This window comes from Melopsittacus undulatus, chromosome 3 (genome assembly GCF_012275295.1).
Source record: "Melopsittacus undulatus isolate bMelUnd1 chromosome 3, bMelUnd1.mat.Z, whole genome shotgun sequence".
Taxonomy (NCBI): Eukaryota; Metazoa; Chordata; class Aves; order Psittaciformes; family Psittaculidae; genus Melopsittacus; species Melopsittacus undulatus.
This window is the reverse complement of record NC_047529.1, coordinates 103,388,365-103,410,168: the sequence shown is the minus strand read 5'-3', so window position 1 is coordinate 103,410,168 and position 21,804 is coordinate 103,388,365. Positions and strand designations below refer to the sequence as shown.

Below are 21,804 nucleotides of genomic sequence, written 5' to 3'. Positions count from 1 at the left end.
GTCCTAAAAGGGCAATATGCTATTGTACTGTTACTCTGCTAATGCAGACTGTAACAACACTCCTGTTTCACATGTTTTAGAGTATTCTGCTAGATAAAGGAGAATAATTAAATGATTACCTCAAAAGTCTCTTTTTCACTACTCAGCACCTAACATAAGTTTCAGAGAAACACTTAAAATGCAGTGATAGACATGCAGTTCCTTGTGTTTGTAAATGTATAGGAGTAAGTTCTTTACTTCTCTGAGGTAAAGGTTGAACTTAGAACTTCAGGATCTAATACCGTGGGACTGTTGAAGTTCCTTTCAATTTTGAACACACTGTCCTTGATTTATTTTCAGACGTCCTGTGGGCAGTCAAGAAGAGCTGCTTTTGTTCATCTGGGCTGAAGGACCTTTGGAATTCATCGATGCATCCAATGCTCTACAACCTTTTACCCTCTATGAATATCGTGCCAGAGCTCAAAATGCCGTGGGGTCAGTGGACAGCCTGTGGGCTTCAACCCAAACTCTGGAAGATTCCCCATTGGGCATGGGAGCCCCTTGGGCACAAGCAACCGGTGCATACTCAGTGCGGTTGAACTGGACCCAGCCTGTCTCTCCCAATGGAGTTATATCTCTGTATCGAGTAGTCTATCAAGAAAAACGCAGTGATCCAACATTTAGCAGCCCAGCTGTTACAGCACTAACCGTAGCGGTAAGAATTAGACCACAAAACCAGGTTTAAGTTGTTTTTCTTCTGCTTTGATCTCTGTGGTATTTTAAAATCTTATTCAACACTGACTGGAAGAGGGGGAGTTCCAATTTCCAGTAGTTTTGTTGGTTTAAACTTTGTGTTTGGCCCAATGCAGACTGAAATATTTCACGTTAATATCTAATTCCTAGTAAAGGCAAGTAGATTACTCAAAAGCATAGATGGATCATGTCCGGAGGAATGAAGCACATGCACCTAACTTTGCAGTCTTACTCTGAAAGCTTTTTGTCTGACTGTTGAAATAGCTGCACAGGATATGTACAAAGAACAACAAAAACAGTCTTTCTTGTATATGATAGTTTTGTAATTCAGTTGGAATGACAAAGTAAATGAGTTCATTAGTAATTACACAGTTCATATATGCAGTGCATTTACATGTTCACTCATAATTCATCAGTAATAAAAGCAGGACTACTTTTACTTTAATTACATGTAGTTATGTTAGAATGTTACATTGCACTGCCAACATGTCTTTCTCTTCAAGGGACTTTTCAAACACTGATGTCTGCAAATATTACATTTCAATTCAGTATGTGGAGGGGTAGACTCAGGAAAGGGCATCTAGTTTTTTGAACTGACTGACAATGTTATGTAAATCAGTGACAGAATTGGTTATGATTTATGCAGTTACCCCTGCTTTTTCCATATATATATTACATTCTAGTCTTTCTTTAGAATGACAACTTATAGATAGTTGAACTGAACTGCTTATATTAGTGATAGCTGTTGTGCTTGACTATTTCTGACAGTAGTTTTAGAAAATGTTTAGGAAGGTTGTGATAAAGTTGTGTTTCCTCAGCAGTGCCACCTCCTTTTCATAAACCTAGAATTTTACTTAAGTGATATTCCTAGCTGTGTTTGTATTGAGTAACACCAGAAATCCCCTAAATTCTGAAGTACCCCAATTATAAAGTATCTGTTTGACATTCAAGTAGGATCCTAAAAGGCTTTCTCTGGAATACCCAAAAGTAACTCCCTCAGACAAATCTCAGCATGACAAGGTGGGAGATTTCCACCTCAGTAATCTCAACATACTTTTGTGATCATATGGTTCCAAAGCAGTTTTGTGTCTACCTTCTTGGAAGCCTGAAGGGATTAAGTTTGTAATGCATCTTTTTTTGAAAGAGAAAGAAGTTCTTGAGTTGAATGATAGGAATATATACTTCTGGCTTCTGAAGTAGATGCATTTGCACTGCTAGGTTTTAAAAAGTAGATTGTGATTTTAAATTTATTGAACTTCAGTAGCATTTTGGTACTCAGCTCCCTTTTAAAAAAAATATAATCACAATATAATTGTGATGGGACACCTAGGATTTCGAACCCAGAGGAATGATAGAGCTTCTCCTAACACTCTGCTTGAGTAGCATGCAGTGTGTTGTTGAGCATTGGAATTGATCTGGCTGGTCATGCATTGCAATGTCTTCTAAGCATGCCAACAACAACAGAAAATGTCCAAGATGGTTGTATTGTGGGTAATAAAGCCTACCAAAATGGTCTTTTAAATGATGTTGCCACAGTGTGTTTCTTTAACAACATCAGTTAAAAGCCTTTTAAATTAACAAGCTATTATTTACAGAATTAGTATTTTCCTGGCTTCAAAATCCTTTATTTTCCCCAAACACTATCCTGAATCAAAATGACATTCTGGCAGCATATGGATAGCTGTTCTAGTAAGCATTGCAGCAAAGCTGCCTTGCGTGTTTTTTCTACTGCCCTTTGTCATGAACATTTATTGATTATTATTTTTTATACCCTTTTTTATTTTTAAATATTGTGCTTCCCTTCTGGGAGAAATGTTTCTGCACAGCTTTTCCATCAGTTGCACTCACTTCAAGTTGCCGCAACTACATTAACTCAGTAGAGTTGTTGCTGATTTATGCCAAGTAGCTGAGGTCTGAATCCTAACTCTTCTGAATATAGCAGAACAGCTAAAGCTTTGAATCAAAGTTATTGACATAAAGTGCACAAAGTCCTGTTATCAAAGATGTCTCCAGTAGGTCAGGTCAATTATCCCAGCAGGCAAAAACCTGGATACCAACTTTCAAAGTTATAACCCCTTAAAAATAGAATTTTATCATGAAATTGCTGATATACCCTTTACTGTAGCTTTGTGAATGAGACACTTTAATTAAAATGTAATTTTCTTGAAGGAACTAGCATTCCCGTGATTAAATTTCTGCACCTTTAAAATATAGCTTTCAGGGGTACTAGGCTAAATCATTTAATTTCCTAGAGCATCCCTATTGGAGCTCTCTTGTGGGATATGCCATTAGTCATTTTCTCACACAAGTGTCCATGTTACAAGCAGGACTTAAAGTATTAAGTGAGCAATGAGTTCAATCCTTTATTTAATCTGTTAGATTCCATCCTTATCCCATTATATTATTCCAGAAAAAAAGCACTGCTAAAATTACAGTAGGTGATCCCACCCTTGCTGTTGCCATTTGCATCCTGGTTGCCTGCCACAGGACATAAAGCTTGACCAAAACTCAGTGTAGAAATACAATCCTTGTGACACTGCAGGATGCAAATTAAGCTCTCACTAATGTCCCTGAAGAGTGTTCTAATTTGACAGCTTAGTTTCCATCCATTGCCAGAGCCAAATGAGAAGCATCTTCTGGGTTTTCAAACTATTTGACAGACTTATCCACTCTACCTTCCCAAACTGCAGCTATTCAGTCCCCAGTTAAGGTGCATTAAGCTGTATTTAAATTAATGTACCAAAGGTATGGCTGTCTGTACCTTCAGGTTATTGCTGACCCCTTGAAATTTTATGCTGCCTATGGAGATAAAGATGAGAATTCAGTTCTAAGAGCAAAAGTAGCTGCTGCTCAAACAAAAGGAGGATCTCCCTGCACCATTAGAAGCAACTGAAGTACACGTGAGCCATCTTGATGCTTTGCAGTTAAAGAGCAGTGTCACCCATTTTCCTAGCATGTTTGGCCAGGACTGTAGTGACAGATGTTAGGTGACAGCAAGTTAAACTGACATTCTGGTTTATTTGCAGAACAAAGATATGTCAAGACTGGTTACAGCAGTACAAGTTTCTCCCACAATGTTTTGCCAGTTCATTTAACCCTCTAAAGCAAGAATGATATTTAATCTCTTATTGACAGTATTAATATGAGGCAGATGTGTTTATAAGGGAATGGACTGACGGTAAGTTTTCATTAACAGCAAGCAGCATGAAGCAACAAAATAGTCACTTTACGCTTCTCAGTCTTGTAGGGCTTAAGCTTGTGAACACAGAATCCAGAGCTGATTTCTTTATAAAGCCACTACCTGCCAAATGGCATCAAAGCATAACAGCTCTTTAACTGCTATATTCCAAATATTGCTGTTTGGTAAAACTGTGGGTAAATTTGGACTTTTTTTGGATCAATGTGTTGTGGATGTATAATGCTGTTTCTGCCATGACAATTATATCAAGTGTTCTGTTGTTTATCAAGAGTAGGAGAATTTGAAGCCAAGAAGATGAGTAGAAAATGTCAGAATATGTGATTGGAGAATTAAAAACAGAGATGAGTGTTATAAAGAAAAGAATCTGCCTGCTATGGGTAGTGACCTCCATAATTATCATGTAGAATCAAGTCCTCGGTGTGGCAAATCCACCTCAGCGAAGTGTATATGAAAGTACAAAGTGCTTATCAGAAATAATCTTAAATGGCCAGTACTGCCATATACACATGCCTCACATGCAGGATTTTACAGCTGTCTGGCATCTTGCATCCAGACTTAGTTCCTTCCTACTCTTCACATTCAGAAATACTACATCTGTGTGTGATCCTTTATTTCTCTTTCCTCATAGAGATCAGTAAACATGCGTCAGCATTACAGATGAAATACCACATAGTTACAAACTTTCTTGTAAACATTATTCAGTAGTGCAGTATTCAGGACTGTATATGACAACTTCCTTATAAAAAAAAAGGATGAAGACTGTAGGAAAAACATGCCAAAGAGAAGGATCAGTGAAACTTTTTTTATACATGCCTGGGAAATGGACTTCACTCAACGAAAAGATGGTAATAAATGGAGGAATCCCTTCACATGCCATAAATTCAGAATATGTGCTACTTAGTGAAGAATGAAAGCTGTAAACTGCAGTGAAGGGCAAAAGTTAATTAGGCTACTGTGCTGCTGTTGGTGAGTGAAAAGTAGCCACAACCAGAAACAAGATGGTGCTCAGCAGTGCCCTAATACAGCCAAAAGATCATCTCCTTAGCTCTGCAAGGGCTTATGGGTTAGGGGGAAATCATACACAGATGACCAATTTTTTTATGGTTCACAGCTGATCAAAGTGAAATTCAGCAGCTGTTCAGGACAAGTGACCACTCTAACGGCTGTAATATAACCTGCTAAATAGAGAGGGAATTGCATGAGAGCAAGAGGTTAGCTGTGATTATCGGCAGGTGAGTGCTTTATTGAAGTTGAAAGACCATTAACATTGATGGAGTAATTATTTCAACTTGAAAGTAATTACCTTGATGGGTGATAACTTCTCCAGTGTTCCCAGATTTGATTGGACCAAACAATTGTGAACTCTTGAAGCCTAGAAAAATATTACAACAATACTGCAATGTTTAAATTACTGAAACCACTGTCAGAGTATTTTAATTATGCCTAACAGTGAAAAGGTTTTAACTTACAACAACTGGTGACCTCTCATGTATAGAGACATTTGCTTTCTCATTCCAATGAAATGACCCACACCTACTATATGTGTGCTGTATGTGATGGGTTTGCAAATGACTCATCTGATTTAAATGCAGGTTTTAAGATTCCAAGCCTTGTTAGCACAGTTTCAGGAAGGGCTTGTACTGGAATAGCTGTAATTGTTTTAATTGCCAGGAAAGCCCAGCTAGACCTGTTAAGTTTACGCAGGATTAATACAGGACAAATGCTCCTTCACATTGAAGGCTGCTAAGACAAAAAATAGAGTGTGTGAGGCAATCTGTATCTCACAGATTCTGTTGTTTCCATGCTGCTGCAGAATATGTTGGATTTGGCACTACAGCTCTGTTTAAATAAGCATTTGGATTGGCACTATTGATGCTCCTCCAGAAACTGATTAAGTGCTTCTGTAAGCCCCACCTATCAAGACAGACATGCAGAACTGCATAATTAGAGCAGAAAGGATGAAATGGATTGTTGCACAACTGTGATGATTTTGAAGTACTGTGGTAATAGAACTGGATCAGAACGGTAAGAGAGAAAGAGAGAGGCTTCAGCTCTTCTATTTAAACCATCTTTGCTGTAACCAAGGCCACTTCAATGTCTCCTGGGTGCTGCCGGCAGCCACAGAAACATACATAGCTTTAGATTCTGATGGAATTTTGCCAAGAATCGAAGACTCCGTGTGAGTTAGGATGTGGGGTAGCAGAGAAAGGTTTATCTGGTGTCTGTGAGGTCTTAATATATTGTCAGGCAACTGGTGACAAATTAGTGAAGGTTACAGCAAAGGAGTATGTTTTGCCACATTTTCTCTTGAATATTTTCTCCCTAATTCTGGGTGCAACACAAAGTTAACTTTGCCCTTTGATAAAGTTCTGGGCTGGTGAAAGTAAAAACACTGATAGGGTTATGTCTGACCATGCCTAACCACACACCCTAGATTGACTAGACCAGAGAGCCTGGATCAATAGGTAATTTTTTTCTACAAATGAATTACTTGACTATTTGGAAAGATCTAGTGTATTTTATCCTTAAGTTCTCCTTGTGCAAGATCCAGTTTTCACCCACTCCACAGGTCTTTCTTTATTTGATAAACAAAACACATATAGAATTAGGTCTTTTAAGGGATATTTACAATTTCTGACTTCAAGCATCTAACATGGTTAGGAGCATGAATATAGACCATAGAAATTTATAGACCATGAAAGCTCCAGAATAGCTAAGGCATAAACATTTACCATCCTTGGGCTGTAATTGTTCACACAGGACTGCTTTCCTCTAGTGCATTTGTGTGCTACTACTGGTATGTGTCAGACAAAAGAATGTGGTTGGTTTTAAGATGATTAATCAGCCGGTCTTTCCTAACCCACACAATAGGACGAAGTAGGTTGGTAGATTCAAAAGGTGGTACCCTCTGACAGAAAGATGGTGGTGGAAGTGGTAATCTTTTCAGTCTGTGCACATAAGAGAATAGGTGACTACATGGCAAAGCCTAAGGGCAGATGCCTAAAATGAGATTGTATATATCCTTGTGCTGTTTCTCTATGTGTGTTTTTATCTATTCTTTGTATTTATGCTTTTCTCTACAGTTTTTATTCTGCAAGTCTTGCATGGCAGTTGAGAATAAGATTAAACTAATTGGGCTCTGTAGAAAAATATCTTTGACAGCATATGGTCTCATTTTTAGAAACAAAATCAACAAAACAGAAACCCTCACAAAACTTCCCTTCATTAAGTATACATTGATAGGAAGACAAGATGAGAGGAACGTTCTTCCCTTTGTGTCATATTGTGTGTGGCTGTACTAAATCTGCTTTAAAACCAAGGTTTTGGTAAGCTACAGATGCTTTTTCATGTATAAGTAGGAGGAGGCAGAAATTTGTTGGATAATATGTACAGCTGTTTTTCAAATTAGGTATCTGTTTTAAAAACCTTAATTGGATTTGACTACATTTTAATTCATGTTTAACCAACATACTTAAGTGAACGTATCAGGCAACTCCAAGAGAACGGTCTTTATTGTTAAAGTCATAGGGCAGCTCCCCAAAATCCCCAGGGTCATGCCCAACAGCTACAGATACAGGAATTCTTCATCTGATATTTAGAAAGACCACTCCACACCCCTCCCATCTTATCCCTCTGCCTCACTTCCCTCCACATAGAAGGTCTTTTATTCTAATTTTCTGAGAAGTGTTATCTCATATGCTTGTATTTCATAGGGTATTTTAACATGCATTGGGTCATTTTAGTAAACAAAGAATCCTACCTCTTCCCTCATAGGAACTGGTAATATAACGTAGAGCCTCGTACCGCTGGGGACTCCATTTGAATCTAATCCAGGTCTACAGCCACCAATGTCATTCTCATCAAACAGTCATGGGGTGTCCTATGCAAAATAAGTTTAGTATTCTCAGCTGACCTCCTGTCCTTTCTCTTTACTGCTCCCTTTTGAATCCATTCCCATCATTCAGCTTCACAGCCTCATTCATGCTCATCTCTCCTATGCTTGTTCCAGTCTCCCTTTTTTTGCCTGCCAAATGACCTCTCTCTCTCCTCCTTTCAGACATTACAAAAAGCACTGGAATGCATGTATAATCTTGCCACACTCTTTTGTTTTTTTAGGGGGCAAGACCCTAATTCCTGCATATTGCTAAAGATGAAGTTATTGACAGAAAGCTCTTTGGGAGTGGAAATGGGTGTCTGTTAATTTGCAGCACTATATTTTTGAGACCAGAATAGCAATTGTGGTGAATAGGGGCCAGATGGCTCCTGTATCTAGAAAGCAGAATGGCAGTGTATTTTTTATGGACTTAAATGTTTCTTTTTGACAGGAAGGTAATATTAAGTTTTGTGTTATAAGTGCCTGCCAGGTGAGTATGGTTCTGAGTTTTGTTTTGTATTAAAGCAATTACTAATGTCATGTCTGGATACTTTTGCCCACTAAAGCCTTGTTCTGTGGTGGGGTCTTTGTTGTTGCCTTTCTTTCTTTTTTTTTTAGCGATGGTTACTGATCTCTTGCTGAGCTGAGATTTCAGTTTTATGCCAGATAGTTTGATTAATGGGTTGGTTTCTGTAAGTGGACTGAATGGGGATAGGAAGCACAAGCTGCTCATGCCACCAACCCTAACTCCGTCAAGACGCATAGCTCATTATGAAACAGTTATCAAGTATACATGAAAAATTAATTGGGCTCAGTTTGATTCTGAAAAGGATCAGCTTTCTACTTGGCGGTCCCCCCAATCTTTCCAGATGTTGCACGCTAGCCCCTCGAGAAGCAGCGAGGGGAGATGTATTAATACATTGTATTGATTAGATCAAGACCCCTGACAGTTATTTGTAGAGATACCATCTGGCTGCTGTTTGAATTCCTTCACCAAAAACAGGACGTGACATGTTATTAATCTCAACTCTCTAAGTATAGACAGTTGCCTTTTCTGCTAAACCGCATTTTACCATTCCGTAGGAGATGGAGGCAGACCTGAAGGGTGCTGAAATTAAGGTTATTACACAAATTGAGCCATATGGTCCAAATATTTCAGCAAGAAAATTGCCAGGCAATAAAAATTGCTCCTGCCTTCCTAATGGTGTAAATTACAGTTTAACCATGGCTCTAATGATGTCCTTCTGCCGTGCTTAACTACTGTTACATGAAGGACATTGTTTTAAAAATATAAAAAGCGAGTAAATGCCAGCAGCATGTTTTACAATCTGTTAGTGTGTCATTAAGAACACTGTCAGAATTACATAAACATAATGGCAGGCAACCTAGCATACAAAAGAACAAATATGGAAATAAAAAGTGTCTTGAAAACTCCTTTAGCTCTGTAATGTCAAGAGCCCTTTCCCTTCTGGAACTTTTCCAGGGTGGGAAGACGTGGCTGCTTATTATTTATTCCAGTTCTTACACAGGCTGTGATAGAGATCTAAAAGCAGAAAAAAATATACTGAATATTCCAATGCATCTTGAACAGGTGACAATGGAGAGGTATAAATTTATTACCACATTATGCTGTAACTGTATATAAAGTTAACTGGGTATGAAAAAGGAATCCAAAATGGGGCTCTCTTTTCAAACTGAAGCTTTGTTTTTATTCTTTTGGATCATAATGGGACTTTCTGTAGCTTTTCAGACTGTTTGGAGAATTGGAGAGTATTAAAACAATTCCAAAGCTCCAAAGCTCTGTGAATTCTCCTAACAGAGTCAGCAATCCTAAAAAAAATTATTCAAAATAGGTGTAATGTATTTGTTATTAAAACCAAAATGAAAGTAGTTATCCAGTCAGCAGATGCATAACTGACTGATTCTGGTGATTCATCATACAATGTGGAAATTAAATTGTAAATAAATGAAGTGAATAATTAGCCAATGAGATTTCATTTCTAAAACACTCATGCAATTATTCAGTTTGTAAAGGAAAAACTCTGAGACAGCCATACAAGACCACTTCTACTTTAAACCATGTGCAGATTTTAAGAGTTCATATCTATGGCAGACCTTTTAGTAAAATAACCTAACTTAACACAGCCATGTTACTAGGGGAGGTGCACTTGGAATGGTCTGTACCAGTTTTGTTGTAGTGGTTGCTGGAAACCAAGGAATGCTGCACCCCACCCCAGTTCCCTTCGACTTCGGTGCTGGGATTGCTGAGCAGTAGGAGATGCTGCTTCCCTTGCCTATGAATTTCTTGAAGATAGAAACTTCCACAGCCTTGCAGGTTCCAGCTGGATCTTCCTCCTGGTTGAAATGCATTTGGGCAATGTTGACAACTAGGCGATGTCACACAGATGAACAGAAGAAGGGACATTGGGAGTTTGCTGACTGGGTTGGCTGGTTGGTGAATGAGCTGACAGGCAGCTCTTGTGTTTGTCTTCAAATATAGCACAGTTTCTGAATAGTGAGAAAGTCTCATTCATGTGTGGAACAGGGGAAAGATGAGAGGGGATGTTTACTCTTGATAAATTTAATTTGAGCCCAAATCAGACAGCTAATCAGATTCAGTATTAGTTCAAAACAGTCTTTGTATCTGTCCTTCCTGCTTCTCAGTAGCAGTGTGATCACAAAGGAAAGTACCAAAACGTAAATAATTCATGGTTGGTTGGTTCATTGGTTTCCGAAGAAACCAAAGGCAGGAAGTAGTAGACTGTTTAGAGGAATCTAGTCTGAAATTTGTTATATGCAATTTGTGGGTGTAGTGATATGTATTAGGAGGAAACAAAGTCCAGTTGATGAGTTTATCCTGTCACAGACTACAAGTATTTCCCTCAGCAGCTTGAACTTTTTATCTGACTGAAGTTACAGAAACGTTTGGTACATGGGATCTGGAACATCTAAGTGTTTTGCACTCACATGCACTTGTAATGGATGGATTTTATTGTTTAACTGTTTACCTGTTAAACTGCATTATATTTTTAAGTTTGTTTCTTTAACATTCATTAATCAAAATCTCTACAGTCTTTAAAGAAAGAGAGATTGGTACAGATGCCCCCCACCCCAGGCATCTGATAGGCTGGAAGGTATGGAAAGGATATGCTCATGGAACTGCATTATGAGTGCCAAAAATACTGTGAGCGTGGAGAGAAGCTTTGTTCCCATGAAATGGAGGACTTTCTCAAAGAACCCCTGCAAGTTGCTATGAGATTCAGAAGATTTTCTCTTACTCTATTAGCAGGTGCCATGTTACCTTTAGGGCATCAAACATCTTCCCTTACACCTCCAGCAAACTGCAGGGTGCTTTACACCCTCCACCAAAACTGTGTAAACTGTTTCTTCCTCCTTTCCTTTCCCTTCATTTGCCTTCCTTTGTAAAAGCACACTTAGAGACTACGATGAGTGATAGAGGGAGCAGGAATTAATTCCCATCACGGGGATCTAGTAGAAAATAACTTTTGCCTTTTTCAGATCTATGTTAAGAACTTGTTTCTACTTGCAAATATTCTGTGGGTCCTGCAGTCCTTACAATAGGCAGGACTCTGCCTCAGTCAAGTAATGTCCTTTAAGGTCTTACATTACTGGAGGCTACATAGTTACGCAGGCAAAGACTTAGGAGATAAACATGTCCACTTAGGGCAACCTATGATTAGTGCAAGAGCAGCCACACAGTATCCTCCCCTAAACTCTTAGACTTTGGAGCTATAGGATGTCTTTTTTAAACTAATTCATGGGTGCTTCACCTTTCTTCTGTATGTAGTATGTATGCCTACATACAGAAGTAAGTAGACTTCAGGATGTAGGTGCCCACAGTACCCCAACATAGACATGATGTTACTGCTGGGGTATGGTCCATCTGAATGAGGCCCCTGGACTGTGTGCTGTCTGTGTGCCAAAAGGCTTCCTAGGAGCTATATATTCAGGACTGATGAATAGCCCCAGAATCTGTTTAACCTATTGGGTATGTCACAAATCATTACTCATTTGGCTTTTGAATTTTGCTTCAGATCTTCTTCCAAGTCTGTGTACTGCAGGTCTGAATGCATCAAGTATTTTTTCCCAAACAGAGCAGAGTTCCTAGCCTGAGCCAAATGCCCCATGCAGTGCTGAGATGTTACTCTAGTGCCTGCAAGAAAAAACACCAAGTCTGCAGTTGTTACAAGATCAGAATTGCAAATGTAGTTTTAATAAAGCAAGAGTGTGAGGGAAGTGGACTCCTTGCATTGATAAATTTTCTCTATTTTTGTTATAAAGAAAACTTTTCTCTACACAAACACAATGAATGAAACTTGCAGAACTCATGTATTTCAACAGGCTTTAAAAAAAAGAATTAATGAGAATTCTGGAAGACATCTTTTCCCAGATGAAGTGAAGTATAACTCTTGTCATTATCGTGTCATTAAATTATTTTTTATTGTTTTCTCTTCAGGGTTCAAGGCAGATGATAATTTAGATTTTCTCTAATACTAGTCTATGCTAGAAATGCTAGACCCATGATGTACCAATAGATCATGAGATTTATGCTGTAGTTTTAGCTTGACAGTGAAATATTTAAGTACTGTGCTTAAAGTTACTGGACAGTCTTGGCTTAAAAAACTGAATAGAGACCCTGAGAACAAATGAGATAAAAGCATCACCTTTTCCACCAGGTAACACGATAGTTTGAGCTCTAGTTGCTTTGCTGTTAAATACAATGCCCCCTTTGAGGACAACTAGAGCTGAGAACATGTTGCTTGTAAAATATGACATTTCTGAGACAAAAAATTGCACCAATTCTTTAGCATATGCATTTCTTAAGCTTTCTTGACCTGCATAAAAGCACCACAGACTTTTCAATTGCTTCGTAAACAAACATCTCTAATGATAATTGATTTGAGAGTTTTAATGGAGATTTTAAACTGCACTGACTTAAGTAACATCATCTCATTGCCAACATGTTGACCTATGCAGGTATCAGGGATGTTTGCTTCAATATTATGGATCAACAAATCCAAACCTAGTTCTGGTTAAAAACCATCTACATGCACCACTTAGTTTTGTTCTTCTACTCATGAAGACCCTGATCCAGGATCCTTGAAAAGACAAAAGGAAGCTTCCACTGATTTTGCAGCATTTTGAAACTGCTGCTGTTTAACTTCTGATGCTACCAATAGTTTTCTGTTTCACCTTAGAAAAAAGGAGGACTTCAGCTGTATGGTCTGTTGCTATGTGGTGATTGAAAATGTTGTCACGGGCTTCTTGAGTCTTCAGGAGTTGAGTTCACTTGAGTCTTAAGTGAGTTCAAGCAAAAGTCACAGCTCTGAACTCTAAGAACTTACTTTAGATGGTCATTGCAGGCTAGGCTGAGAGAGGATGAGGCTTCTCTGATGGGCTGTTCAAAACAGAAGTTAAACATAAACGTTTGACTTTCCTTTTGGAAGAACCTCCCTTCCTCTGCATAGAAAATAACAGAGGACACTAGCTAAGCAAGTTTTGTGTCAGAATGTAGGAGCTCTGACTGTTTCCTGTAATGTCTATCTTCATCTTGAATACATTTACAAGTCTGGCCCCAAATGACTAAATTGTAGTAATTCCTTTTTTAATTGCTCATTTATAACATGCATACATGCAGCTGGTCAATAAATGAACAGGGAAACTAGTGGATTTACAATTTAATATGCTGGAGTAAATAATGTGCTGTAGAGACATCTTCAATTCTGACATCATCACTATTTGTTTTGTACTAAGCTCAACTATATACCTGTTGACTTAGTGGTCTATTTTAATTTCCCAAATAATTTAAAAATCCCAGGAAAATACAGAATCTGAACTGAACTTGTTAAACTTCAGTGTTCAAGTAATATTTAAGCATTAACATCTTTCATCTCTTCTCCAACTACTGCATCTTGCTCATGCAAGTTGCAAGCATAGAATCATAGAATAGTTAGGGTTGGAAAGGACCTTAAGATCATCTAGTTCCAACACCCCTGCCATGGGCAGGGACACCTCACACTAAACCGTATCACCCAAGGCTTCATCCAACCTGGCCTTGAACACTGCCAGGGATGGAGCATTCACTACCTCCCTGTGCAACCCTTTCCAGTACTTCACCACCCTAACAGGAAAGAATTTCTTCCTTATATCCAATCTAAACATCTGCTGTTTAAGTTTCAACCCATTACCCCTAGTCCTGTCACTACAGTCCCTAGTGAATAGTCCTTCACCAGCATCCTTATAAGCAGATCAGACCTTCTCCTCTGGCAGCAGCCTTTCATAAGAAGCCCAAGCCACAGTAGAAAGGACTAATGAATGTGTAACCACATGAAAAGACATGGTTAAATACTCTGTCTTATTTACGCATTAATGTTTAAAAGTTAAACTAGCTAGCTGCTTTTCCTGTTCACGCTGCAGCAGATTTAGCTGTCTACTTTTCTGTGTACATTTCTAAATCTAGTGTGTTGGTCTGACAGCATAGAATATAGGAATGAGCATTCTGCAGACACAGCTTCATATGCTGTGTCAGGGTGAGTTTCTTCCCAATGGTGTGCCTGAAGAGGCTTAAGTTAGAGCGAATTATATCCGTATAGTCCTAGGAGGATCTGAAAGTTCATCCATCCACCAAGTTCACTTGGTTTCAAGACATTAATTCTTCAGTATAAACTTAAACTTTATCAGACCTCATTACTTTAATCTACAGTGAAGTCCATAACAGCTGCAATGGGAAAACAAGGTTTTTGTTCCTTTTACCAGCATGGGCCATAGGGACTTTTCAGACTACTTGTTGAAGGTTTCCAGTAGTTGCTATGACGAGCAGGGGCAGGTATCCCCTGTGGCAATCCCCTACTCCAAACTTGGGGAACAACCCACAGGTTCTGGGAGGAAAGTCAGATCTCTGCTGAACTTGTCAGTATTTTGATGAGGAGCTGTACTTTTCTGAGGAATACAGTCTAATCAATATCCTCTGCTAATAATCAGAAGATAGGCTGAACTTTCAGCTACAGAAGAGAGAGTTTTTATTTGGAGAGCACATATTCTTGTAGGGAGTGTAAAGCATTAAGGGAAGAAACACCTGATGAAGGCAAGACATTCAAGAGGTAGTGTTTCATATACTTCTTGGTTAGGCTTAAAAATGACAGCTTAAGTTAGACTAAATTTTGGCCTTTATAATGTAGCGTAAATTGTTTGTGCTTACCTTTTAATATCCCTCAGAAGTGATTATACACGTAGCAGACAAAGTTTGAATGAAAAGCTGGGACTGTTCAGTACAGTGCAGGGAAAAAAGAATAAAACAGTAGGAAGTAAAAACGTGTTAGTCTCCTTTCAAATGCTGCTTTTATTTCCCATTGTGTTGGCAGAAAGCAGGGATTTAAAACTGTAAATTGCATTGAGGCTGTTATCTTCCTCTGCTTAGCAGCAGCTACAAGTGGGTTTTTTTTGCATGTGTTGGGCAAGAGAGAAAAGGATTCAGAATAATTGAGAAAAGAGAATAAAGTAAGCTTGCACTGAACAATGATATGACACATTTATTGTACCTGTATAAAATGGGAGCTGAAATAATAATGAGTTTCCTGAAGCTGCACACAGTAACACAGGGGGATATCCTGAGACTTAATTAATTAATATTTGTAACATGATGAGAGATCCAATGATGAAAAGTCATATATAACTGCAATGTCTTAATTTTGTGGAGCACAACTGACATCAAGTAGCATTTTCAAAGAAACTGATGTGGGAATTCACCTGCAATCTATGTTAAGATTCAGATTGTCCTTGTACAAGACCCATACAGATTTGCTTCAAACTCTTTTTCCTGTTTACATTTCTCTTGCCCTGTTTTATGGCTGTGGAGCTGTACAATGGCAAAAATTTTATAGGGGAAAATTAAGGGGTTTTCCCCCTCTGTTTTCACCAAAACAACAGCCAAACTGTCTTTTTCAGATTTGACAGAAAACAGAAACCTTCAGGTCATTTTAAGATCAGGTTGGAGAAGTTTTATAGCATTCAGAGCCACTTTTCTTCAGAATTTGAAAGGAGATGCAGAAGATGGTTTATGGCAGAGATATATGGAGTCACAAATGTCATAGAGGAGCAATGTGAATGCTTGAAAAACAGAACTTCAAATTAAACCAAAAGCCAAAACATTTGATAATGACAAGGGCATTTTCTTTCTACAGCAGAGCAAAACTGATTGCTATAAAATACCTTGAGAGGTTCAGGTATATAAATAATACATTTTTATGGATTACAAAAATATTCCCAATTTCATTACATTGGTTTAAAATGACACAAGCCCTTCTGTAAACCATCTGCCAATCCAGACATAACTAGAAAAAGAAACAAAACCTATTTGAGACAAAGAAGACACCCACTGCATGGATGTAGCAGTCCAGATTTTTTGTACTCACAAGAGAATCTAACTTAATTCTGGCCATCAGCCGATACGTCGAATGGTTTATGGTGTTAGGAAAAATTTAACATTAACCCCCTAAAGCTTCATAGTAAGGGATGTACCCCCTACCATTTGCAGGTTTGAACCCTTAGGCTCTAGCTGCTGTTTTACAGCAGTAGTGTCTTTTCTTTCATTTGCCATGCTGATAGACAACATAGAACAAATCCGTGAGAACACTGCTCCGAAATCTTAACAAATAGTGGATGGAAAGTTGCTGCTCAGCAGGAACACTACATGTGATACTTATTTTAAACATATTCCTGGAATTCAGCTTTATGAGTGCACTAGTTGTAATGTAGAGATCCAAACCTCAGCCAGTTTGTGTGCTTATCTTTCCTAGCTTTTTACCTTCCCTGAAAACACATTTCTATCCCCTTTTATAAAGCTCCACCTGAGGGATCATTCATTCCAATTCTTCCTGTGATGAAGGCAGACTCAACAAATTGCAAGTGCTGCAATGCCTTGATGAGTTTATGCAGATCCTAGATTATTCAGTGTGTGAATTTGCAACACCACAAAAACCTCCCAGCTCAATCCTAATGGATTTGCCATTGTTTTGATATGATGCTGGGTTTGATATACCATAAAGTCTTTGCTGATGCATCGGCTCTATCCTCTCTCACATCAGCTCTCCCCAAAGCATGTAAGTGTTTTCCCTGAACTATGTTTTTGGTCAGTTCAAATCTGCCATCCTTACTTAACCTGAATGATACTTTATGCTTTTTCCTAGATATGAATAGCTAGACTTCCTCTTCAAAATAAGACAGGCAGAATCTGAAGCAAAAACTGAATGCTGTTTATTTCAGATACAGTCTCAGTAGGTATCTAGTTTATTAAGAGGGCTGCTTCTTTCCTTCAGCATCACTTTCTCATGCAAAGAAATAATAAATATGGTTTAAAGTGGAAAAATGGGCGGGAGGGGGAAGAAAGAAGGTGGAAAACTATGGGTTATCATACAGTAGGTCTTGTGAGTATTGTTGGAAATAAAATATTAATGCTAGGAAAACATGTTGACATTGTCCTCTAGATGATGTCTGTAGTGGAATGTCATGTCATTGATATTTTGGTTTATTTGATCTCTTTAGACATGCAGAAAAACTGCCTTTTGGATTTCAGTATTTTGTAGTACCAATGAGACATACAGATGTGAATACATTTTTGAGAAAGTGGCATTCAGTAATGTCTGAAGAATTTTAAATCCTTATGAAAGGAGAAGAGAGGAGTCACAAAAGTGAGACACTGTTGGCAGTTTGAAAGTTCACTGCTACCCGAAGACCAACACCCTTACTGAATGTGGCTTGCTAAATGTACTTAATTTCATTTTAATCTGCAAAGCATCCCAGTTTTCTTTGTGACTGATTCAGCTACATGCAATTCACAGCTCCTTACATGCTCTGTCAGAAAGGATGGAAATGAATTGCAGTGTAATAGTTCTATATCAGGTATTAATTGTTGTTGTTTGCAGAATGTTTTAAACTTGGATTACTGCTGTTTCTATAGTTTTCTCCCTGGTATAATCCACAGGCCCACGTAGAACTAGTCACACAACTGATGATTCAGTTATGTGCTGTACGAAACAGTGTTCTTATTAAAAGTAACTGCTAGCATAGTACTCTTAGAAAGGACAGGAACATGGAGTCACAGAGGGTAGATGACTCTGGTGTTGATGTGAAAGCTACCATTTGTTTTAGAAATAAATTATGTGAACATTTTTAAAGTTGAAAACCAAAAAATTTTATTTAATACACCAGATATAAGATAATTTTTATGGTATATATAATAAAAAAGTATCACCAGTGTGGTACATCTTACTCCTATTGAAGGTCTGTTGGTAAAATTATGTAATAATGATCATAAATGAAAAATACATGTTGAAAGGGAATTTTTAAATTCTAAAATGAAATTCAAAGTTCGTAAAATGCAAAATTTGAAGAGTGAAATTGAAAAAAATACACAAATTGGAAGAAAAATAATTTAATAAATAATAAATTTCTGGTAAAAATGGAAATTCTGGTCACCCCTAGGCAAAATAATTTTGGGTAAAACAATGATTTGGAGAAAACTCCAGGAACAAACTCACCAACAGAGTTTCAAGTTGACAAGCAGGTATTCTTTATTGTGGCACTGGAAGACACAGGCGATAGCTCCTCCTAACGTGTGTCCCCAGATTGCTAAACAAGCCATCCTTATATAGTCACTAAGCATACATATTCATTATGTACATACATGCATATACATGAGGCTACTTATGTATTACATCATTCTTCTAGAAAGTGCGTACAAAAATGTGGTGGTGGTCTCCGGGGGTTGTTTACTTCTTCCAACAATCTTCATCACTTCTGACAGCCTTTGAAGCACATGCAGTAGATGTTTATACCAGCTTCATTGGTTTGTTAACACTACAGACACAGCATCATCCTGTCCTTCTACTTATCAATGAAGAACACTTTGGTCTCTGTTTGCCTCACCTTTGAGATTTTTCAGTACTAACATGGGAATAATTTCCAGTACACACTGCTACAGGAGGGGACTCAGATTACTCATGTATCCATAAGTTATATCCTTGTGAACTTGAGCATAAGGTTTTAGAAACAGAGTAGAATAGATTTTTTAAATGAAAAAGACACAGTGTGCATGATATAAGCCTGAGAAGGTAAACAACCTAAAGGACAAGTTAGGGATTGTTTCTCAATATGAACTTAATGCAGTTTTTAGGGTTAAAGCAGGGGCTAAGAAATAGTGAACATCAGTGTCAAGTCGAAAGTGCTCCCAGTGCAGAAATGTAAAGAATTTGGGTTCAGTGGGGAACTGGATAAGAGGATAACAACAAAGGTGAAGATAAACTGAGTATCTTAGTAAAACCCCAAGTATTTAGTGTCACTTTTGTCATTTGTGGAAGAATCTGTTTGACGTCCTTAATGGAGAGTTTGAAAATTGGCATTGGAAAATGATTGGACTTAACGTTCTCACTGCCAGGAGACCATGGCTTTCTCCTTCCTTGTCCTGGGATAATTCAGCATCTCTGCCTCTGTAGACAAGGGAAAGTCATACTGAATTGTCTTCCCACCATTTATACCTGTGGGTTATGAAAGAACAATTTTGTATCCCTGCACTGCTACTACTACTGTTAGCAGTGTGATAGTGTCTGATGGCATTGAGGTTAAAGACTCACAGAAAGAATGAGCCAGCTACCTGCCAGATAGACATTACTGGGTGAAGAGAAGATAAGGAGAGAGAAGAAACCAAAACCTAACCTTAATATGACTGCTAATGACTTGTTGAGTTTTGATGATTACCCCTGAAGAAGGAACAGATATTCAAGCTCCCTTTTGGGCAGCTTTTCTGTAGCTCAGAGATCTTCTGATATATCTGTCACATTTTGAGCTCATGCCCTGAGACCTGAGAAGCTGGGTAAGCTGGCCTGCCTTGGAAAAAAGAGGAAAAGCCCCGAGCAACACCACTGGAAAGTGCTGCTTCATCAGATCAATAGATTCAAAGATGACTAGGTTGTGTACTTGTGTGCAGTTTAAACATTTGTGCAAGGAGTCCGCTTGTGCAGAGTATTATTGACAGCTACAGATCAATGCTGATTTTTGATCATTTTCAACCTACAAAGACCTCTTGACCCTCTTCCCACCTTAGGGGAACTTCAAGTAGTCAAAAGCAATCACAGTAGGTGGTGTAAAATCATCGAACATTGAAGACTGCAAAGCCTTGCCGATGCACAGGAGGAAGGCCAAGAGGTAGGGAGGAAGGCAGGCAGGCACTTTGTATTATGGATGCTGCTGCCGTTGAATGGCATGAAAGACTATGTTAATTTGTTTCCAGGCTTTAAGTGACTTCTGTGCTCATGAATTAAAAAACAAACAAACAAAAATGCAATCTGAAGCAAATCTTTACCAATACATTATTCATGATTTGTGTTCTCTTTTTTGAAAAATGTGTTAAAACAAGATTTTTACTTTAAATAACTTTTATCCTAATTTACAGTTTGAAGATTTAGAATTAGATGAAGAGTGTATTTGTTGCTGTTAACAGCTTGTGCTGCCACTGGAAGCATTTTACACAGGAGACACAAAGATGTGCCCTGGAGAGAGAGAATATAAAGAAGGCAGAGAGAATGGCTTCTTTGCCTCTGTCTTTACTCCTGCAGACTCTCCCCAGGGGCCCCAGATTCCTATAGGCCCAGAAGGAGTCAGGACAAAGGAGGAGTTTGGTAGATGAGGATTGGGTTAGGGATCAGCTATGCAATCTGGACATCTATAAATCAATGGGTCCAGATGGAATGCACCCACGGGTGCTGAGGGAGCTGGTGGAGGTCATTGCTAGGCCACTCTCCATCATCTTTGGTAAGTCGTAGGAAATAGGAGAGGTGCCTGAGGACTGGAGGATGGCAGATGTCACACCAGTCTATAAGAAGGGCAAGAAGGAGGACCTGGGTAATAGACTGGTCAGCCTTACCTCCATCCCTGGAAAGGTGATGGAACAACTTATTCTTGACTCCATCTCTAGGCATATCAAGGATGAGGGGGTCATTAAGAACAGCCAACATGGTTTTACCAGAGGGAAGTCATGTTTGATCAACCTTACAGCCTTCTATGAGGAAGTAACTAGGTGGAGGGATGATGGTAGAGCAGTAGATGTGTTTTTTTCTTGATGTCAGTACGGCGTTTGATACTGTCTCCCACAGCATCCTCATAGATAAGCTAAGGAAGTGTGGGCTTGACGATCAGGTAGCAAGGTGGATCAAGAACTGGTTAAAAGGAAGAAGGCAGAGAGTTGTGGTCAATGGGGCAGAATCTAGCTGGAGGTCTGTGACCAGTGGAGTCCCTCAGGGGTCGGTGCTGTGACCAGTGCTATTTAATATCTTCATCAACAACCCGGATGAGGGAACTGAGTGTGCCCTCAGGAAGTTCGCTGATGACACTAAACTGGGAGGAGTGGCTGACACATCAGAAGGCTGTGTTGCCATTCAGCGAGACCTGGACAGGCTGGAGAGTTGGGCAGGGAGAAACTTGATGAAATTCAACAAGGGCAAGTGTAGAGTCTTGCATCTGGGGAAGAACAACCCCATGTACCAGTATAGGTTGGGGGTTGACCTGCTGCAAAGTAGTGAAGGGAAAAGGGACCTGGGGGTCCTGGTAGATAGGAGGATGGCCATGAGCCAGCAATGTGCCCTTGTGGCCAAGAAGGCAAATGGCATCCTAGGGTGCATTAGAAAGGGTGTGGTTAGTAGGGCAAGAGAGGTTCTCCTCCCCCTCTACTCTGCCTTGGTGAGGCCACATCTGGAATATTGCATCCAGTTCTGGGCCCCTCAGTTCAAGAAGGACAGGGAATTGCTTGAAAGAGTCCAGCACAGAGCCACAAAGATGATGAAGGGAGTGGAACACCTCCCTTATGAGGAGAGGCTGAGGGAGCTGGGTCTCTTTAGCTTGGAGGAGACTGAGGGGTGACCTCATCAGTGTTTACAAATATGCAAAGGGTGGGTGTCAGGATGATGGAGCTAGGCTTTTTTCAGTGATA

At 39.0% G+C, this 21,804-nt stretch overlaps 1 protein-coding gene across 1 annotated transcript in view; it reads left to right on the top strand.

The window, feature by feature from the left end:
* Positions 1-21,804, top strand: part of USH2A (usherin) — a 375,630-nt gene that overhangs the window by 314,810 nt on the left and 39,016 nt on the right. Inside the window, exon 60 of the mRNA XM_034060823.1 lies at positions 340-694. Within this exon, the coding sequence (XP_033916714.1) occupies positions 340-694 (355 nt within the window). The remainder of the gene's footprint in view (positions 1-339; positions 695-21,804) is intronic.